Raw genomic sequence first — 22,425 nt, 5'->3', positions numbered from 1 at the left:
CACTGCAATTTTACACGTCCTTTTTGTACCTTTTGAAGAGAATACAAAACAATATAGCCGCGTCCGAAAATATCCTCAAAATCCGGGGGAAACTCATTCTGGAAATGATGGGCAGTTTATGTTTTCACGAACATCTTTCCCGGCAGAGAATCTACACCTCCCACTTCCACCACCCCCACCCCATCTGGTCTGCTTCTCCCCGCCCCCCAGTTGTTGTGGAAGCCTGGGGGTTGGGGCTGGACCCCCTGATTGCGTAAGAGCAAAATCCGAAGGCGCAATCTGGAGGCTGGGATATTCTGAATGTACGGAGTCCGAGGGTAACTTTTATTTTGAAGTGGAGGGGGGGGGCTTCATTTCCTGACAGCTATTTACTTAGAGCAAATGATTAGTTTTAGAAGGATGGACTATAACATTGAATCAATTACAAAACGCGGTTTTTGAGCTAGAGGGAGAGAGACAGAGGGAACTACAGGAGAGGACTAGAGGCCGCGGACATTCTTTTTACTTCATATGTAGGATTTTCATTTCCAGTTGACATAGGAGAAGAAGGTAAGGGAGGAGAAAATATAATTTTTTTTTGTTTGTTGGTAAGCGAAGTCCCCGATCAGGCAGGCCTTTTGGGCTGGAAGAAGTGAGTAATTTTCCTCAAAGTTTGGGCAGTGAGAAACAACAATACAAAACAAAAACGAGTTGAATTCCAGTTGTATGTCCAGAGAGTAATTTATTTTGAATAAACTTCATTTGGAGGGAAAATAGCCCTGGAGTTCGAAAGTCTAGGGATTAAAAAACCCCTACATTCTCAGACCTATTTTTAAAGCAGCGTTTTTCTAACAGCTCTGTGGCCTCCTAACAAATTGTTTAGGCTTACATTTTTGAGGTTTCTTTTGGAGATGGGGGTTGTATTCGTGTGTACTGGGACGAGGCCCAAGTAATGCTGGGAGTGGGGACAGAGGTGTTTGCCCTCGTCTTGGCAGTGGGTCCTGGAAGGCGACAGCTTTTTAATGAGTATTTTCATTTCTCGCTCGCGGTTTGGCGGGACAGCGCTGTAGCGGGTGGTGTGGGAAGTTGCCGGGAAGCCGCGGGACGAGCGGCGGGAGGAGTGCCGAGCGCGGCTCAGAGGGGTTTGCCGAGTGGGGCGGCGTGAAGGGCTCGGCTGGAGGAGTCGGGACCTTGGGTGCTGGCCGGGTGTTCGTAGCGCCCACCGAGAGCGCGATTCTAGACGGCGCAGCGCCGGGTGCTGGTCCCGGGCAGACTCGGCACAACCTTGACAGCTGCGAGAAGCCAGAGGGGTCCCGGACTTGGGCAGGCGTTTGAGGAGCCCCCAGTGTTTGTGGGGTCAGTTAAGTGCTAAGTGGAGGCTGCCGCAGCTCTGCAGTGCGCTCAGGTTGCGCGCCCTAGCTCTGGAGCGACTGCGGCGCAGGCTGCGCGGGCAGGAGGTCTGGAGTAATGACAAACACATTTGGCCCGGAGTGAAGAAGTCGTCGTTGCCTCGCATTCCAGTAACTGGGATTTGAGGAATTTCGAACTGCGCTCCAAGGGGCCCTTACTGTGCGCGGTGGTCCCCACCCCCACCGGTCTCTGCGCTCCCTCATTCTCGGTGGAACGGTATCTGCACAGCCCTGGGCTCTGCTGTTGCCGCGGAAAGCAAAGAAGAAAAGTCATCAGAAAAGTGCGGAACTTTTTGTAGGGAAGTTAGGGACGATTCCCAACAGAGAAACTTACTTCCAGGTAAGACTGAAAGGTGGGAGTCTAACTGCCCTCACCACAGCCCAGGGGACCCCCGTGTCTTGGGCGCCCCTCGCGTGCCCAGGAAAGTGACACTCAGCCTGCAGTCGCTCTGCACTGCTTCACCCTCGCCAGTTACCCTGTTTCTTCCCTTCGTCGGCCTCCTTTAGAACCATCTCCTCGCACCTCCTTCCTCCGCCAACTGTCCCGTGGAAATCTGCCTTTGTACGTGAGGTTCACTTCTCCCGGCAGTGCCTGGGGAGCTGCGGAACAAGTGGGATCAGCGGTCTGTACGGAAAGGGTCGCGGCCAGCTCAGAACGAGAGCGTGACGCTATTCGAGTGAGGCCGCCCGAGAGTTAGGGGCCGGGGCTGCCTGGCCAGGTGTTCGGGAGCGGTCAGTGGCCCGGCCTCGCGTTCCAGTCGGAAAGGAAGTGCCCTCTATCTGCTGTTTCCCCTGCAACCAGAGCGCTGTTCCCGCACCTCGAGCCTCCTGGCCAGCTAGTACTTCAGGACGCGCAGAAAGAGTGCCTGGGAGAATGTGGCGTTCACTACATGTATAGGGCAAGGCAAACCCAGGTTGGAGAGGACCGTGGATGGCCCTTGATCAGGTCGGGACGGCTTCGCGCCTGGCTGAGCTGCCTGGAAAAGCCCGGGGCTGGGCAGTGTGGGAAATGGCTTTTTGGCTCCACAGCCTCATTGCTCAACGTTTTGGACAGACTCTCCTTGCCGCGGTCGCTCTTGACCACTAGGCAGAGGTTTAGAGCCGGGAGACCTCTGGGGTATACGGGGCACAGCAGTTAGCCACTCAGCTCACCGGACTAACTCCAGAGCCCAGTGGGCCCCAGGAGAGGAGTCGAGCCCAACAGGGTTTGCGCGCCCCCGTCTGATACTGTTCTGAATCTGGTTTTGAACCCCCTCCCCCGCATCTGACCCACCCATCGGCCCCCGGCGATGCTGCTTTGCATCCTTCCCTCCATTCCTCCTCTTTTGGGCGAAGGAGGACCCTTCTCCGCCTCCCTGACAGACGGGGGCCGCATCAGCCTAGCTTTGACGCCATGTCAGTCACTACTTCGGATTTTCCAGTCTTGCTTTTGGTTTGACCCGAGTGTAGTAGGACTCCAGGACTGGCGTCCTAAGATTCGCGGGAAAGTGAAGGGGGTGGGAGAAGACACTAGGCTGGAGCGAGTAGCTGACCCTCGGTTCTTGCACCGAGGAGTATAGTATGAGGAGGCTCCAAAGCACAGACCCTGCTCTCGGCCCCAGGTCCATTTTCTCTTGGGGCGCGGATTGGGAAGGGGTGCAGGGGTGGGAGGAGCCTCGGGCTGGGCTTTCCAGCTGCTAACGCGTCTGGCGCCGAGGCGGGCCCATTTTGTGCCTCCCGGGGACCGGCCGTGGGCGGCGCGCAGCGCAGGGACGCGTCCTGGGGACGTGGTGACTAGCGCCTTCCTGCAAATCCCAGCGCCTGGGACTCCCTCTTGACTCCGGGAGCTGCGACAGGGTTACTTGATGCCGATGGAAAAGTAGCAATTCTGGGGAGCGCTAAAAGCCAGCGTGGTAACCGAAAGGTGCGGCTCTCAGCGTCGGTCGCGTCAAACTTCGCGGGGTGCGAGAATAACATTAGTCGTCTGGGGTGGAGAGGGAAGGTGTTGGGGTCCGCCACCCACGCGGGTTGTTGCGCGCGCTCCAGTCTGGGCTTTGCTGGTGCTGGTCTTTTGCTGAAGTGGCTCTGAGGCATTTCCTTTTGTTTTAAACCAAGCAGAGAGCCAAGGATCGGTTGGAAAAGTAGATTGGAGGGGAACTTGGGGCGCTGCCTTCCCGCTTCTGCAGACACTCTCCTCTCCCCACCTTCTTTGCAAAGGGGCGCGAGAAGAACATGCAATTAGCGTGAGCTGGGCAGCCGCGGCACTGGATGGCGTCGGGCAAGTTGGGTACTGGTGAGGGCTTGGTTCTTAAAAGCTGGGGGGGAAGCCAAGTCTTGCCTGGCCCCGACCTTCTCCGCTAGCAGCGGGCCCCCGCCTTGTCACTTTCAGACCGATAGGAGGCGCTGGCGCACGAGTGTAACCCTAAACCCCTTGCTCCCTCTCCACCCCACCCGGCCCCTCTCCCTCCACCCAGTCCGGCCCCCTCCCAGGTCTCAGCCGAAAACAATGCAAACGCCCTGCGTCGTGCCTGGGGCGCAGCGGCCGCTGCAACTCTGAGCCCCGGGTGCGGTGGGCTGGGGCGCGGAACCCGGGAGTGGGCGCTCGTTACTGCCAACCCTGCTGGGACTTAGCGGCCGAGAGCGTGGAGGCGGTAGGAGGGGAACGACCCACGCTGTAGCGGTGCAGAAGGGCGGACGCTGCCAGCGTGGAACCTCCCGGGCGAAAGTGGGCGAGCGGCGGTCGGGGCTGTGCTGTCGGGGAGCGAGAGCAGAGCCTCTCGGACTGGTGGGGGTAGGCGAGCCGGGTAAGATTCGCGGAGCTGCTGCGCCCTCTAGCGGGACTTGGGAGCGCGGTCCCGCGTCCCGCCAACCTGGGGTGGTCAGACCTCTAGCTGCGGCTCTCCAGACCCCCTAAAGACTAAGCAGAGGCACCTTTCCCCCCTTCTGGAGGCCTCAAATGCTCACCTCGAAGGCGCTCTATAGGCACGGGTGCAGCTGGGTGAGCGAGAGGGGGCGGAGATGGTGTGTGTGCATGTGAGATGGGAATTAAATGTAAGAGAAACGGAGAAGGGAGGATGGAGGGTCCTCCTGGGCGCTTTGGGGGGGTCGGGGTGGGGGTAGTCGCCGACGCTTGGTTTCAAGCCCCTCGTCCGCTCTCCCGCAGCGCAGGCGGCTTGTTGCTGTTTGTTTTACTCTGCATTATTGTGCAATGGGAACAGTCGTTTCTAATCAGCCTGCGGTTCCCGGGCTGCGCGGCCGTCGTGGCCTTCGCGCGGAGAGTTTCCGAGGGCTGACAATGGCTGCGAACAGACTGGGAAACGCGGGCCAGGTAACGGCGCCGCGCCCCAGCCCCGTTTGGCCAGGTCGTCGCCCCCCTCGGACTGGACGGAAACTCCAGTTGGGAGTTGGGAGGCGCGCCGGCAAAAAAAAAAAAAAAAAAAACTGAACCGCGCGTTCTTCTGTCGAGAGGCTTTTTATTTGCTGCTGCACGTCTGCATTCTCTTACTCTCCGCTGCCTAGCGGAGCCTCTCGCAGTGATGATGGTGATGGTATCTGTCCTTTACCGTTTTTTCCTGGGGCCCCGCAGAAAGTCATTTTCGGTAGTAGTGTCCCTATTTGTGCTGCCATTCTGCGGGCCTCGAGCTGCAGTCCCCGCGAAACTTGAAAGTACAATCAAAGAAAGATGGAGATTGGAGGTTAAGATTTGGGATCGTTCAGCCTGGAACCAGCAACAGCGTCTTGTATCCCTGAGAAGCGCCCCCCACCCCCACACTCCCGGACGCACGTCCCTGGACCAACACTGCCATCTGCTGGTCATACTTGAGAACTGCAGTGACCTGCCGGGATAGGCTTTGCGGATGCAGTTTTTTGAGTTTTAAGACCCAGTAAAAGATGACAACTGATTTTATTTTCTTTTAAAGCTCCAAGGATCATTAGGAAGACAAAATTTATTTTGGGAACTCTGCAGATTTTAGCCTTAGTCTTTTTCATTTATGTAATGATCAAATTGCTGGCTTAACGCATCTGATTGTCAGAGAGAACTTGAGAGGAAGGTAGGCATTTCCCTTTGTGAGTGAAATTCTGAGTATATGTGTGTGTGTGCATGAGAGGTGGCTTGATTCTAGAACTCACATGTAGTTCAAGAGCACTACACGATACACTGCCTAAGGTTGTCCTGTTAGGTGGCATCCTTATTTATGGCTATCCAAAGTGGAATTTTAATGTCCTATGTTTAAGTATCCACTGCAGGGTGAGCAGAGAGGTTTATGACCTCAGATCATTCCTTAAATGCTCCCATGTAAAAATGCTGTAGCCCCCACCTATCACTGGAATGTCTAATGGAGCCCAGAGACACCAAAACATCACAACTGGCTCTGGTAGAGGGCAGAAATTGGTAAACACGCCCTTGGTGAAGTTACCACCAGTGTACACCCGCACTTGGATTGCCTGGGCTGGAGTTATGAGACTGAGCAGGACATTTGTCACAGGGAACAGTAGGACATGTAATTTTCACAGTTAGAATTAACTTAGGAGAGCTGAAATTAACTAAACCTCAGAAATCTGAATCTTGAAGTCGTCAGTGGCTTTGGGGACTGGGAGAGTGTCTCCTGTGGCCTTTAATCATGCCAGGGTGGGGTGAAATTCAGTATCCAAAGCTCTGCACACGATGTTTTGTACAGCTGCTGATCGGGAAGCTAGCTGTCTGACTCTATAAGAATGCAGAGCTCTTCTGGAGAGGAGCCTGGCGTTGTTAGCTCTGTTTACACTCTAGCTTGGCAGTTGTCTTTGCTTAGAGGGTCCACTTGATGGCTCTTTACATCTGTTTGCAGGGATAGGTTGGCAAGTGCTAATAGATTTGCTCTGTTTATGTGACTATAAGTATTGATTTTATTTAAAACAATCTTGATAACTACACCACCTGGGCTGAAGGGGAATTCACCCAGGCAGGTGATTCAGGACCAGTCACATGGTTTCTGGGACCAGCTGTTCACCGTCTGGAGAAGTTGATGTAGCCACAGTGACATCCCTCTCATCTAAAACTGTGCGGTCCTGTGCGCTGACTACTAGCTGGCCATTCATGAGCACCTGTGACCTGTTTGCTAACTACACACCACAGAAGGACATTTCTTGACTGCCTACGGCATATAGTCTACCTCATGAGGCAGGCCTGGGGATGTTGTTGACATGACTACCTGCATTTATATAATGCAGTTCCTTCTGTGTGTCCTGATGGTGATTACCTGACTATCTGTCTGGCTAACTCTGCCTGTGATAACATCATACTATGTTGACGCAAATGTCTCGACGTATGGTCACAATGCCCCCATTCCTATCTGACCCTCCCGATTTCATTCCTCATACCATTGTTGCATGGTCATCGTTTACTAGTTCTGTATGACTTTAGTAAATGGCACAAGAACTTCTACTCAAGTAGCAGTCTTGCCTTGCTCCACGATGGCTGTGTCCCTCATCTGTCCCTTCCTCCTCAGTTTCTGGCAGGAAAGTGGCAAGGAAGTTCCTGTTGTAACATAAACATCTTTGGAGTCTGCAGAAAGACAATATTAAAACCAATAGCTGCAGTTTCTGAAGTCCTTTCAATTTAATGATATTTAGTCTTTATAATTAGGTAGCAAGCCCAGCCAGCAAGTCCGTTTATTAGACCGTTTACACAGGAAGAGACTGATGTTCAGAGAGATGGATCATGTCAACTATGGGATCACAGCTAGTCCAGTGTGCTTTCCATTCTGAGAGAAGGAAGGAGAAGGAGGAAAGAATGGGGTGTGGTGGAGAGAACCCCAAATCACTTGCCTAAGAGTGATTTCAACCAGAATCCCTGTTCTTCCTCTAATGGTGGCAGTGGCTTTTTGAGTTGTGATTATGGAAGATTGGGACTGAAGCCCCAGGTTATAGTATGAGAGCTGTGATTGCTTTAAAAAATTTTTGGATGAAATCTTTTGTTTTCCTTGCAAAGTGATTTGCTCCTGCTGGCTCATGGTGTATATATTGCACATTGTATGTGTATGCATGGATATTATATAATGTATATTTCATATTGCATTACAACATGTAATTGCAATGTAAATTACTTGTATTTGCACTTCTGACTTTTGGATGTGCTCCAGGATCAGGGTTTAAAAGATGAACATTTACTCCCTAGGTAGAAAAGCACCGGAAATAGTAGTGGGGCGCCTAGAGATTCTCACTACAGGGCCAGGGAAGCTTCCATCCTCTTCTGTGGTTTCCCTTTACCTCCCTGTAGGACAAACACTCTGTGATTATTGAGGAGTTAATTGTCTGAGTTACCGATGAGAAAAGACATGAAACTTCACAAATACTCCTGGGTTTGGAGCCAAGGGGAACTGCTCTTATCAGATAAGGGAGTTTGAAATCTTAAGCAAACACATGTTGATTCTCAGTATTTGTATCATTATCATGCCCTCTGAGACCCTGTTTTCATTGCCCACTTGGCATGGCAGTCAAGAAGCCTCCCTGGCAGGGGATCTGCTCTATCAGGACACACAGAAGGAAATCTGGTGGGGCCTGGCCCGGGCAAAAGGCTGCCCAGAACTGCCCTGTAAAAGCAGCAAGCCCCTCTCTCAAGCTTGGGAATGCTTTAAAGATGCATCCTTGGCAAGCTCTGCTAGAGAAATACAGGATATAAGTGTGATAAAACCTAAGACATCAAGCTGGCTCTGGAGGGCTCCTTTGAAGTGCGCTAAGTGGATTATCAGTGGGAGGTTGATATTTATATGTACAAACACACAGGCCTTTACTGCTAATTGCGGTAAATCAGGCTGGCCAGCCTGGCTCTGGGGCCTGCTGTGCCCGCTCATTGCAGCAGAGTGGAAACCCTGCCTCCCCGGGCACATGCCAGGATCCTGGGAGCCCTCAGCCAGCCAACACTGTGCAAATTGCATTTGGGTTCCCAGCACTGCAATTATGCTCCTGTCACTGGTGAACAGAGAAAGAAAGCAGGGGTAATTTGCATGAGGAAATTGTCGGGGGTGGGGAGATGTTCAGGGGGCTGATACACTGTCCTTCCCTTGAGAGAGACCATATGGTACATTGGAGAGAGTGTAGCGTTTGGATCACACAGACATGGTGTGAGAAGTGTGGCTTTCCCCCCAGCTGTGTGTCTTCTGATCATTTGCTAACCCTCTCTGAGCCTCAAGGGTTACTTCGTAGAAATCCAGGGTGTCATAGGCTTATTATCAACAAACACAGCATACACAGAAAAAACTTTGACTTAACAAACACGGATTTCTTGCCTTGGAGAAGTCAGAGAATTATATTTTTTCTTTCCAACTTCCCAACAAACAGCTAGGGCTTCCCTCAAGGACATGCTGAATTTCTCCTTTCTTGCTTTGCATTTCTGACAGTTTGCTCAGGAGTCAAGAGCACAAGACCTCAGCTTCCAAAGCCAGGAATGGAACAAGTTTAATCCATGAGCTCATTTCGTTGCCTGGGCCAGGGACTTATGCCCCTTAGGGACCCAGTGGCACGGGCCCAGGCGTAGGTGGGTCCTTTTAGGGCCTGTACCCCTGCCCAGATCCTTCAGTGGGGCCTGTGCAATTGAAGCTCAGTTGCTCAACGGCTTCAATACCCCTTTACTGCCCCTTTTCGCGGACGTAAGACTGTCACCAGTGACTCCATGGGGGAGGCGAGGAGGACATAAAACAGGCGTGGGGCCTCACCACAAAGAGGGTACAGAAAAGGCCTTGCAGCCAGCGGGCTGAAGGGACTCCTCAGTGGCTTATGCTGGGGCAACAGAGGCCCTTTCCAGCTTCCTTGCGCCCCTCTTCTGCTCCCCACAACATGTCTTGCCGTTGGTTGCTCTCTGTGTGATTTAGACACCATCAGTTTCCACCTGTCTCTCCACTTCTTTTTTATTCCCCAGATTTTGTTACAGGAAACCAAGGACCTTTTATGCTAACATAATCCTCCGGCTCCTTTGAATTTTCTCCCATGGTCTTCTGCATGCACCAAACACAGGGATTTAGCCACATTATTCTCTCCCATTACCTTCGTTGTCTTCACATTTTTTACTCCTCCTGCCATGCCTGTGCCCTTTTACCCCTTCGCCCCCCCAGCCCCACCCCCCAAGTTGCCTTCCTCACCTTGTTAAGCCCAATTGTGAATGTTCAGCTCCTAGAAGAACTTGGCTGGGGGTGGGGGGCTGAAAGAAGCCCGGGCTTGAGACTGGTATGAACCTTTCTCCCCATCGCCAAGTGACATCACCTCTAAGTGACAGTGGTCAGTGGTGTAACAAGGTGGTCCGCAGGAAAAGGGGAGGTTCCAAGTTCCCTTCCCCACCCAAAGGAGGGTGGAGCTGGGCAGGGAGGAGAAGAATCTGGAGAGGAGACTTAGGAGGAAGGAAGCAGGACAGAGAACCAGAGGGAGACTAGAGAGACATGCGAAGAAGCCGCTCTTGTTTCCTGGCCCTGGACTGGGTGAAACAGATGTGGGTGAGGGACCCGTGGGGAGCTTCACTGTGTCAGGGTTTATCTTGATCTTGATTTTATTCTCTTCTTCTCAGACTTGCCTGGCCACTTCTGATGCTTTTCTATGGGTCACTGCTGAAAGGTGCTTTAGACTTGTGAAGGGCTTTTGGGTCTTGATTTGAGCCTATCCCTTTGGGGTGGATTTTTATCCATGAGGGGATGGGTAACTTTAGGTGTTTAATTTAGAAACTATATTCTCTTTCTGTATTGCACACTCATTCTATTAAAGTTCCTTTCCATTAAAGGTCTTACATGTTTTGTCATCCTGCATTGGACGGCGGAACCTGTTTAGAGCGGGCAGGCTGGGGGTCTTGGGGTGCCCCTTTCCCTGCCCTGTAACAGTGAGACTTTAAAAAATGGTGAACTAAAAAAAAATATTTGCTTTAGTTCAAGCATCTTCCAAAGGTGTGGAGGATGTGACTTTGTACTTTCTGTAGCAAAAGCAAGCGATAATACTCTTTGAGTAAAGACAGCTCAAGTTCAGAAGTTTTGGAAAAAATACATGATTATTTTCCAAACTCTTAATTTGAATGGGTTTGTAAGAACAGTTTCCCTGTGTTCTGGGACAGTAAAAGGAGCCGTCTCAGAATTTGAAAGCTGCATGGAATCCACACAGGTTTCAGCTTTAGGTAGCGCCTGTCACACAACCTTGGGTCCTGGCCAGTCTCTCCAACTCTTTCATTTTTGACATCTTACTATTTTACTTTATTTTTTAAAATTTTCACTTATTTTGTTTTTATTTTCCTGTTTGTCCCTTCCTAAGTTCTGCCTGCTTAATTTATTTTTAGATTTTTATTGCTTCCACCAAAACACCTGTGCCCATACTCTATATGCCTCCCTCTCCCATCCCCTCTACCTTTGCCTCCATTCCCTCTGGTATCTTCTTATTTTGCTGAGTTTAAATATTATTTTTTTCTATTGTTTGTAGGTAATATTGTTTGTAAGACATCTGATAGCTGTCTTTTGCTTTTTGGCTGATTTCATTCAACATTGGTGCCAAATGTCACCACTTTATCTCTTCTTCACAGCTGTGTAATATTCCACTGGCATTTCACTGTTTTAATTGTGAAGTTAATTTAGGACACTATTAATTGAAATGATGCTGCCACCATTTTCCATACTATAACGCACAAGAAGAACCAACCTCACAGGTTGGCATATTGACTAACGCTGTTTCTGTTTGACTTTTGCCTTTTCAGTTTTCCACAACTATGGGGACTTCCCATTGGGCATTCCTGGTCCTAGGCTTTCTCCTCACAGGTATGGATTCTGGATGTCTCTGAGCTCATTGTCCCAGGGAGGAAGCCTTATTGTCTAAGTTCTTTGCTCCAAACACACACACTGCCCAAAAGTGTGAATCGAGGTAGAAAATAGTGTGGTCCAGAACGATCACAAACCCTTCTGTTCCTTTTGCTGGATGACAATAATTCCATTTAAAAAAGAATGCCTTTATGTTTGTGTATAGGTTTAAATCTGGCATTGAAATGTGAGGAGTAAGGATGTAAAAGTGTCCACCATCCTCTCCTTCTCCTGCAATGTGGATTTCTATTAGCGGTAGATCAGAGAAATTAAGAATGTTCAAATAAGATACACGAAGGGAAATTTCCCCCGCAAATTATACCTGTCTTAAGTCATACCCATCTTAAGTAGAAGATGTTTAAATTGCTAGAAACTCTCAGAGCCACCTTATCCCTTAGAATTGAACTGATATAATGTTTGACTCTTGGGGACTCTTACTAATTCTTTTCCACTAGGGGGATGCCATTGGGGCCGTTTGTTGAAATATTCATCTAGAGATATATGCATTACAGATGTTCACCAGGAAGCCATTGTTTTGCTAGTCTGTGAGTGTCTTAGGTCTAATTCCTTATGGATAAGGCAGAAGTAAGTGATTTAGTAGTTCTAAACTTGTAAGGGTGCCCCAATCCATAGGGCCATAGATGACCCAGATATACTTAAATCTCCCTTAAGAAACTACAGGAATCATGGTGCGTGCATATTGAAGTTGGGTGGGATTCCCACATTGGGCTCCAAGGGAGTTTAGAGACCATTCACTGATGATTAGAGGTATCTAATATCTCTTCTATCAGGACTTTAGACAGGGAAGCTAGACTGAAATTTTAGGTTCGAAGAAGAACGTAAGGTTTTCACTCCTGCAACTTGCTATTCAGTTTTGAATTAAAACCCACCTCCCCCGGCTTTGGCTTCTGGAAACCATTAGAGAGAAGGCATGCCAGATTGTATGAGAAACGGGAGACGCGCCATTCTTGAGCACAAGTCTGCCTTGTGCTTTGTTGGGCCAATCTCCCTGCCCCTGTTCTCCTCCCATTTCTTACTGAGGGAAGCCTCTGGGGGGGGACATGCACCCATATGAACCCATATGTGCTTGAGCCTATGCCATCTTGGGATATTTTATGGTCACAGATAAGAGTCTAAAATATGGAATTGGAATCAGACGCCCTCTCTCCGTTGGAGTGCTTGGAGGGTGGATCTAGGGGGGCAGGGGGGCCTTTGAGGTCTTTGGAGCATTTGCTGCTCTCAGCAGATGCAGCGGCTGTCACAATGGAGGGCCTTTCATGGGCATCCAGGCTAACGGTTTGGGCGCAGAAATGGTCATTGTTGATCTGAGCGGCCACTGTGGCTTCTCTCAGCTCTGGGTGAGACAGCCCCTTCTGGTGCCTCCTATTCAGAGTGCGTTTCCTTTTGCAGGGCCGAGCCTAATTCTCTGCCAGCTTTCATTCCCCGCTATCCTTCCAAACGAAAATGAAAAGGTTGTGCAGCTGAATTCATCCTTTTCTCTGAGATGCTTTGGGGAGAGTGAAGTGAGCTGGCAGTACCCCATGTCTGAAGAAGAGAACCCCAATGTGGAAATCAGAAGCGAAGAGAACAACAGTGGCCTTTTTGTGGCCGTGCTGGAGGTGGTGGGCGCCTCTGCAGCCCACACGGGGCTGTACACTTGCTATTACAACCACACTCAGACAGAAGAAGGCGAGATTGAAGGCAGGCACATCTACATCTACGTGCCAGGTGAGCCTCTGGGCCCGCCCCCCTGCGTCTCCTGACCTTACGTGATGAATGTCCGGTTTTCACTCTGGGGGCTTGTGTGTCATTACATTCGAATGAAAATAACCTGCTAACTGTTAACTGCATAGAAGTGTCTTCTTTTTTAATTATCAAAATAATAAATATTTATTGGAGAAAAGTTTTACAAATGCAGGAGAACGCACAAGGTTAAATAAAGATCATTTGTGATGTCACCAAGGAATAGTCACTGTAAAGGTTTGGAACTGTGTTGCATTTTGAAAACCATTTTTATTATGGCAGATCCTTGATGGCTTTTGTGCAAAACATTCGAAATGAACTCATTTCTATTCAGTTCACTCAAGCTCAACAGATACTTATTGTGTGTTGGGGATTGTACTAAGTGCCGGGGGTCACAAACATCAATCAGGTGGGCCCCATTTTTGCGCTGCTTATAGTGCATGATAATAGCTTTCAAGTGACCGCACGGTGCTTCAGATTCAATCAAGCATATATTTACTCTTGATAAATTGCAAGGGATTGTTCTTTTCTTTAATTAAAATTTAGGAGCAATTCCCATACTATTGATGTTGCCTCTTGTCCTTGGAGAGGGTAGATGCCAGTTAAGAGTAAGATGGGGGGACTCCCTGGTGGCGCAAGGGGTTAAGTCTCAGCACAATGAAACTGTGGGCAGCCATTGCATGAGTTTGATCCCTGCCCAGGGAGCTGACCCACAGGGCACAGCAGACCTCTCGCCTGTCTTGCCAGCTGCTCCCCTCAGCAGGGCATTTAAGCAGATCTGCCTGTTCTGCTCCCCACTCTGGTGAATCCTCTCACTGCCCTGTACCTCTGGCCTGTAGCCCAGCTCTTGTATGCATAAATAATCTTTTTTTTAAGAGCAAGATGGGATTAAGCATGAAAGATGATGTTAGGGGAGAGCCTGTGAGGGCTGGTTGAGAGGGTTCCTGCAGAGCCCTGGGGCTGCATGCTAAGTGTGGCCCTGAGTAGCGGAGGGAAGGAATGGGCTGTAGACGAGTCCGAGACCTCTGCGTAAGGCGGGTCCAGGAGTCCTCCACTTGCCCATTGTCATCTGCTGGAAATTTCCCCGAGGACGAGGCCTTGGGTTGCGATGGACTTCAGCGCCCTGCTTTGGACAGTCAAGCCCTATAGCCAGGGTTCAGGACTTTCCTTTAGCAACCATCCTTATTGAGCCAAGAGCTTGAGATGCATTTGGTCTACCAGCCACCCTGTGCTCTCCTTCATGATTCTCTTTGTCATTTCTGTTGTCTGTACTTAGATCTGTACTCTACCAATGCCGCTCTCCCTATGCGTGAATCTAAATCTGTGTACCTGTAGCTATGGCTGGACCTGTACCTATACTGACACCCATCTTTGTCCTATATCATCTGTACCTATATGTGTATCTCTCTGTACATATGTCTGTGTAACTCCACCTATACCTACCTATGCTGTACAGGTATGTGTTGACTTCTACCAAAGACAGTTGTTAAAAAGAGCATGACATTATTTAAACACTGCACACTTCTAAGTAAGACTTGCATCACAGAGGAGGTCCTGGCTGATCTGTCATGGATACCAACTGAAATTAATTTGCCGCTTTGTTGGAAAGCTTCAAGATATGGGAATTCTAAGTACAAATTCTAGTATGTAAGATGGAGGAATTAAAAAAAAACTATGGTTGGGATGCTTGGTTTGAAACAAACACATTCAAACATTTACAGCTCTTGTTTTCCTTGCTGCTTTGGCAGAGGGAAAGCCAAGGAGGTTTGTGAAGTATATCTTCCTACCTTGCTGTGTTTTTATGTTCTTAAAATTGGCTCCCCTTCCTGCTCTGTAATCATGGGCATCCAGCTAGATGTCCAGCTTCTTCACTTCTTTCTCCATGCTCCAATCTATAAATTGTTTCAAAAGGGGTAGCTATTTAGACTGTCACCCCCCACACACACTTCATTCACACATAAATGCTACACTTAGACTCCTCTAAATTTGGAGGTGACCTCTGACCTGCTGTAAAGAGGATGGTGGGAACAGGGGTCTGTTAAAGGTATATGAGTCCTGGGATTTTGATTCCCTTAAAATGGTCTAAAAGCTTTTCTCATTTCTCCCTCCCCCCCTCCCCCCGGTACAAACATCATTGAGGTCAAACCATTTGGGATCTTTTTATTTGCAGTTACAGAGATTAAAGGGCCTTTCCGACACTGATCCTTCAGTCACTATATTAATTCTTGACATCATGGCTTAAATAACTGGTTTTTTCAAAAGGAAAGTCTCAGATTATGAAATCAACAAATTTCTTTTATGACTCAAGAGACTATTTTTTCCTAAATAAGTTTTTGTACTACTTTTCAATGATACTGATTATAAGAATTCTTAAAAGCAATTCATAATTTTTCTTTTTTATTTTTAAAAACTTTTACATCATTCTTCATTTTGTGCATTTTTTTCATCTCGGTTGTAATCCCCGTGGGCTTCCTATCACCAATTCACCCCTGTGCCTCACCATAGTCCTGTGTGCTCTTCCCACCCCACTTTTGATCCCGTTTCCCTCTCCACCACCATCAAATGTCTCTGGTTTATAGTTGTTCGTTGTTTTTCATTTTTACTTTATTACAATTTCTCCCCACCACCCTGCCCTGGTCCTTTATACTCCTGCTGTGAGTGAAACCATCTGATATTTTTCTTTTTCTTTCTGTCTTATTTCTTTTTCTTAAGGATTTATTTATTTGTGCATATAGGACTGAGGTACAGGCCAGAGGTGCAGGCACGGTGAGAGGATTCACCAGAGACAGAGTGGGGAGCAGAACAGGCCAACTGACAAAGTACACTGCTGAGGGGAGCAGCGGGCAGGTCAGGAGAGATCTGCTACGCCATGTGGTCACCTCCGGGGCAGTGGGGATCCAACTCATGTGGAAGTGGCTTTAGCTTCTTAGTGCTGTGCTTTAACCCACTGCGCCACCAGGGAGGGCCTGTTTCTGGCTTATTTCATTACGCATGATCCTTCCAGCTCCATCCATGTTGCTGCAAAAGGCACAAGTTTATCTTTTTTGATCACTGAGTAATATTCCATTGTGTATATGTACCACATCTTCTTAATCTAGTCATCTACTTCTGGGCATTTGTGTTGATTCCACATCTTTCCTATTGTAAATAAACTTGGGGTTACAGGTGTCCTTTTGAATCAATGTTTTTGTGTCCTTTGGGTAGATAACTAGGAATGGGATTGAAGCTCCAGTTTTAGCAGTTTGAGGAACCTCCAAACAGCTTTCTATAGTGGTTGGACCAGTTTGCATTCCCACCAGCAATGCAGGAGAGTTCCTCTTTCACCACGCACTTACTGTTGTTTTTTTTTTTTTTTTTAGTATGTGCCATTCTCACAGGTGTGAAATGGTATCTCAGCAATTCACAATTTTAAAAACTATAACTTTTCTCTTGTTTTGAGCAGTTACTTTATTGTCCATCTTCTGTTGTAGGTAGTTGTCTACATTTTGATTTCGATTCCTGGCTTAGACTATAGACATACTTTAAAATCATTTTGTCTGTTAAGATGACTAATGTCTATGAGGTGAAACTTCAGGATATATGTGTGAAGGTAAAATTCACACATAATATAAAATTAACACCAGTGGGGTAATTTTTCTGCAGAGAGGCATAATGGAGGAGTTAATGAGTTGTTTGGTTTTCTATCTTTTCTTATGACAGACCCAGATATAGCCTTCGTCCCTCTAGGAATGACAGATTACTTAGTCATCGTGGAGGATGATGAATCTGCTATCATACCTTGTCGCACGACCGACCCAGAGACCCCGGTCACCTTGCTCAACAGCGATGGGGTGGTGCAGGCCTCCTATGACAGCAGACAGGGCTTTAATGGCACCTTTACCGTTGGACCCTATATCTGTGAGGCCACTGTCAAAGGGAGGAAATTCCAGACCATCCCATTCAACGTTTATGCGTTAAAAGGTATTGGCACTTCTTGGTCCTCCTTAGGGTGTTACAGGCAAAATAACCGGATACATGTAGGATTAAAGTACAATCATACATCTTCCCTGATGTTGGAGAGCTTGATTCTGATTTGAGGGTGTAGATGCCACCTTTACCATATTGTGTTAGACTGGCTCCTGTGGCCGTCATAATGTTCAACTTCATATTACTAAAGACAAAAGTTTTCTTATTCCTGTAAGATTTCATGTTTCATTAGTTGCCTTTAAAATACTGTAAGGAATTCTTTTATTGCATAAGCCTCTTATAGTTTTTCTCACATTCCTGACTACAGGGGTCTTCAAACAAACACTCCTGTGGGGGGTGGATGCCCAGATTAATTTTTGCAACTTAAGAAGAGCGACTTTGATTTTGAGAGAAGTTGGTGGTTGTTGACGCCATCCCTTTGATGTGAGCAGCTTAGGTGCTTGGGAGAGCTTGGGGACAAGGTTATTGAGCAACATAGGTCTGGCAGCAGGTGAATAAGCTCCTCGGCCCTTAGGAAGTTTATTTTAGGTCAGGCACTGTGCTTGGTTCTAGGGAAGTAGTGAGAATAACTGGGGAGCGGAGTGAATCAAGAAAAACTGGGCGAGGAGAAGGATTAAAATATAAGTGACTACGGGAGAGCTGGTCAGTGAAGGTTGGTTGATTAAAGGAATGTACCCATCAGGGAGATGCAAAAGAGCCCCACCATGATTCGACTGAATGCTCAGGAATGTGGTGTTCTCATTTAATTGCTATTTATTTTTACTATTATTTTATGTGTATAGCATGTGTGTGCACCCATGCACAAATTGCTATTTTGGCTTATTAACTGTAAGCCAAAGTATGTATGCCAACTCAAAATCAAGCCTTCTGAGATTTCCAAATGTTTGTCTTGATCAAAGTGTTTTGCAAATTATTTTCAGGGTTTCTTTTTGAAAAAAAAAAAATCCAGACCCTATGAAGATCCTAACTATGCTATGGATATTTAGGGCCCTGTGTTTGTTCTTTTTTTTTTCCTTAATAGCAACATCAGAACTTGATCTGGAAATGGAAGCTCTTAAAACTGTATATAAGTCGGGGGAAACAATTGAGGTGACCTGTGCTGTCTTTAACAACGAGGTGGTGGACCTTCAGTGGACTTACCCTGGAGAAGTGGTAGGTGCCCTCAAGACTCCTGGTGGCAGAGTGGGCACAGTAGGACTCCAAAGACCTGTCCCTGATAAAGACCTGCCCCTCACACAGCTCATCATTGAGCGTCTCAGCTCTACAGTGGGCTATTAGCAGGCTTTAAAACGCATTTGTTTTGATGGATGCCTTTATGGTCTCTGAGAGGTGGGGAGTTTGATTTGACAAAAACTGGACCAGGCACTTCAGATTGCACAAAGACTGTACACTATACCTGCTCTGTCACAGTGTTTCTTTTCTTTCAGAAATAGGAAGGTTCTATGATTATTACAACCAGGCTATAAGAAAAAAATGGGTTTTCAAGTTTGATAGTTGCTGAGACAGTCCTTCATTCTCATTTTCTTGCCCACCATACCTCTGGGATTGGAAGTGTTTGATAATGTGGATCACCTGTTCCCCTTGCATTTCTGCTTCATTGCTACCTGGAACACAGGTTTCTGCCTCCTCCCTGCCTGTCTTTGTTTCCATGGCTCACTTTCAGTGGACAGGCATAGCTTTAATCATTCAGGAAGATTTGCTAAATCCGAGCACTCTGGTAGAAGCTGGACAGGGAATGGGGAAAGAGGTCCCCATGCCGTCTCTTGTCACTGGGGATTTACACTCATTATCTTCCTCATCCTAATGCTCATGGTGAGTGCGTAAGAGAATAAGAGAAGTGATTGTAAAGGCTAAGACAGTCCATTGCAGAAATGATGAGCCGTGCTGAGTATGGCAGCTTCACAGAGCACAAAGAACCCTTGTAAACTGTAGTTGAACTATGAATCTACAACTGCACACATCGGCAGAGGTAGTTTACATGAGGGTTCCCTCTTAGGAGCTGACTTTTCTAAAGTTGCCTTTCCTCCTTTTCTGCTGCAGAAAGGCAAAGGTGTCACAACGCTGGAAGAAATCAAAGTCCCGTCCATCAAATTGGTGTATACGCTGAAGGTCCCCGATGCCACAGTGAAAGACAGCGGGGACTATGAGTGTGCCGCCCGCCAGGCCACCAAGGAGGTCAAAGAGATGAAGATGGTCACCATTTCTGTCCATGGTATCTTCCGCTTTCTAAAATGTTTGTCACCCGTGCTACTGGGGAGCCTGTTGTGATGATCATGATCTAATGGACACTCTCCTCTGCACAGAGAAAGGGTTCATTGAAATCAAACCCAACTTCAGTCAGCAGGAAGCTGTCAACCTGCATGAAGTCAAGCACTTTGTGGTGGATGTGCAGGCCTACCCCCCTCCCCGGATATCCTGGTTGAAGGACAACCTGACCCTGATCGAGAACCTCACTGAGATCACCACTGATGTAGAAAAGATTCAGGAAATAAGGTAAAGGAGCATACATGCTTCCCAAGCATCCCTCTTTGTATTCTATGACAGTCTTAGGTGTGTGTCTTACCATTCAAACCAAGAGTCCATTTAAAAACTGCCGTGATTTGGGGCTCTCCCTGGTGGTGCAATGGGTTAAATTATGAAGCTCTCTGAAACCGCTGCAGCACGAGTTCCATCTGCGGCCAGGGAGCTGACCCACATGACCCAGCAGACCTCTCCTGGCCCTCCCGCTGCTCCCCTCAGCAGTGTACTTTTGTCAGTTGGCCTGCTCTGCTCCCCACTCTGTCTCGGGTGAATCCTCTCACCCATCATGCCTCTGGGCTGTATTACAGTTCTATGTGCATAAATAAATCTTTAAAAAAATAAAAATAAAAACTGCCGCGATCTGAGTTAGGATTACCTTTACTGATAACATTGCAATGTGGACATGGTGGACAGCTGAATAATTAGCAACAAGAGAATAAAGAGCTGAGGAGGTGATGCCGCAATGAACGACAGGTACCTGCATCCCACGAGGGGCGGAGAGAGGAACCTAACATTGGACACAGCTGAATTGAATATACCCCTAGTGTCCATTATCTGTATTGCAAGTAGATACTTGTGATTTCTATTGCGGGGCAATCATCACAAACATTTACATGAAATAAAACATCATTATCTTAATTTGAAACACATTTGCCCTATTGGTGGCCTGCACAGGAAATAAGATAGAGCCTGGTTAACTTTGGTTAGTAGGACATGCACAGTGAGTAGTTCAGGCTCCTGCTCTCTTCAGAGAGCAGACTGTGCTCATCTCTTAACTAATAGCAGGGTTTTGGGTCATCTGTCAGCCTGTTTCCTCATCAAAATCTACAGTTAATCCTATCTGTGTCCTTCAAGGCCCTTGCCTTGGGTCAGATCAGATTGATGAAATATACTGCTGTGGGGAGTAGGCGCGACAGGAGAGGTCTGCTGCACTGTGTGCGTCACCTCTGGGGCCAGGAATCGAACTTGCACTGAAGCTACTGTGGCTGGCTTGCAGTTGCTGAGTCCTAACCCGTTGCGCCACCAGGGAGAGCCCTGTTGCAGACTTTTGAGCTCTGATTGGAATCCAAGAACAGAAGGCACATCTTGAAGGACCAGGCTTATCCAGCCCTTCACCGTGTCAGCAAAAGGGACAAAATTCAGTTGTGTATTTCCAGCCTTCTGGGCAGAGGACAGAACCTCTCTCTTCTGATGACTTAGCCCCCCCCCCCCCAGGGCTGTTTCCTTCTTTTTATATTAAGTCCCATCTGTAACTGAGAGACAGTACTTGAGCCAGTGAGATTGTACAACCTCTGCTGTAGAATGGTGATGGAAAAAGAAGGGGCACACTGAATCTGGAAGGTGTTCAGATGACCCAAAATGAAGATGCGTGAAGAGGTGGGCGTGGCGAGCCCTCCATGAGCTGTGAGGGCAGGGAGGGGCGAGGTGGCGGCACGGCCGACGCTAGCACTAGTGTGCTCTGCAGCAGCTCAGTCAGGAGACTAACAGGACAAAGCTGGCCAACTGGGTGGCCCAGGGGTCTGCCCGACTCAAGAGTTCCTCCAGCACACACTCTTCCTGCCATTATGGAACGGAAGGATGAACATGACAGATGGGGCGTCTGGCTTCCTGGAACGTAGAACTCCATGGGCTTTCTTGGCTGAACATGTGGGCAAAATGAGGACAGAACCCCATTTGGCAATCAGCAGCCTGGCGGGCCTTAGAGGACTTTAAGGAAATGTGGGCCTGAAGCTTGTCCAGGAGGGGGCAGCAGAGGAAAAACCAGGCCAGCATGCGCCCCCAAATGCTGGGCATTTCTTCTAAGTACTTGCAGAATACTTCTAAGCCTTCAAAATACTTGCACACATTTCATTAAACTAATTCTTGAAATGACTCCATGCTGTGCATACAGTGACCCCTTGTTACACGTAAGGAAACTGAGGGAATTTCAGTAATGTGTAGGGTGGGCTCATGCCACCACCAGTGCTCCTGTGTTCCCATTGCTTTTCCACTCCATGATGTACCAAAAAGAAAGACATTCTGGGCCCTCCCTGGTGGCACAATGGGTTAGGACACAGCACTGCAAGCCAGCCGCAGCCGCTTCAGTGAGAGTTCCATCCTGGGCCCCGGAGGTGACCCACATGGCGTGGCAGACCTCTCCCCACCTGCCAGCTGCTCCCCTCAGCAGTGAACTGTTCTGCTCCATCTGCCTGTTCTACTCCCCACTCTGCCTCTGGTGAAGCCTGTCATCCCTTGCACCTCTGGCTTGTACCCCAGTTCTGTATGCATAAGTAAGTAAATCTAAAAAGAAAGGAAAAAAAGAAAAGAGGGAAGACAATCTGATGGCTGTCTGCTTTACTGACAGATGCGAGTGCCTGGCCAACAAATGTGTTCGTTGTTTTGACAAGAGAAAAACAAAAACAATTGAAGACTAACGTTGATTGTAAAGAAGAGACCTAGCAAAATCCAAATAAATCCCAGTCAAATTTTATTCCTATCATATATAAGAAAACGTTTGGGAGAAATTCCCTTAAATAAAGCCTTAGGAGAGCATGGCAGAGCGTGGTGGAGGAATGTGGGAATTTTTGTGGCAGGAAAACTTGGTGACCCCACCTGAGGGGAGAAATCCTACAGCGTGAAAAAATAATAAGGGTTTTTTTTTTTTTAATAAAAAAGGTATGAAGAAATAATATTTATAGCAACTTAAAGACATTCAATAGAAAGTATCTAGTTTCTACAAATATAACTAGTCAGATAATGGAATCTGGAGCTTTAAAAACATTTAAACATAAAGATGGTGCACTGTAAGAAGCCTTAGCCTATTCTGATCATCCCACCTGCCCTATCCTCTTCTTCACTGCCACAGGGAAATGCTTTTATTGGTTTCATTACTTCCACTGGTTGAAACATCTAAGTAATGGGTATTTAGGGAAGCAGGTTTTTTTTTTTTATTTTATAACAGTTTATTTTTACATCATTTTATACATTTTTTTTCCATCTCAATTGTAATCCCCGCGGGTTCCCCATCACCATGTCACCCGTGTGCCATC

The 22,425-nt window shown here is 47.8% G+C and overlaps 1 protein-coding gene across 4 annotated transcripts in view; it reads left to right on the top strand.

Annotated features, from left to right (window-relative positions):
* The first annotated feature begins 292 nt into the window (after positions 1-292).
* Positions 293-22,425, top strand: part of PDGFRA (platelet-derived growth factor receptor, alpha polypeptide) — a 43,481-nt gene continuing 21,348 nt past the window's right edge. Inside the window, exons 1-7 of one of the 4 annotated variants that reach the window (XM_012724286.1) lie at positions 293-317; positions 11,068-11,128; positions 12,578-12,895; positions 16,610-16,870; positions 17,898-18,028; positions 18,917-19,088; positions 19,180-19,369. In XM_012724286.1, the coding sequence (XP_012579740.1) occupies positions 11,080-11,128; positions 12,578-12,895; positions 16,610-16,870; positions 17,898-18,028; positions 18,917-19,088; positions 19,180-19,369 (1,121 nt within the window). In that variant the 5' untranslated portion in view covers positions 293-317; positions 11,068-11,079. Of the gene's footprint in view, positions 318-487; positions 550-1,660; positions 1,729-4,142; positions 4,172-11,067; positions 11,129-12,577; positions 12,896-16,609; positions 16,871-17,897; positions 18,029-18,916; positions 19,089-19,179; positions 19,370-22,425 lie in introns of those variants that run through there. The other 3 variants (XM_004681290.2, XM_012724287.1, XM_012724285.1) reach the window with 3 other exon arrangements.

Source organism: Condylura cristata, unplaced genomic scaffold (genome assembly GCF_000260355.1).
Source record: "Condylura cristata isolate star-nosed mole 26May11 unplaced genomic scaffold, ConCri1.0 scaffold00012, whole genome shotgun sequence".
In the NCBI taxonomy this organism is placed as follows: domain Eukaryota; kingdom Metazoa; phylum Chordata; class Mammalia; order Eulipotyphla; family Talpidae; genus Condylura; species Condylura cristata.
Note: the sequence above shows the minus strand (reverse complement) of the source record. Positions and strands in the feature narration are given on the sequence as shown.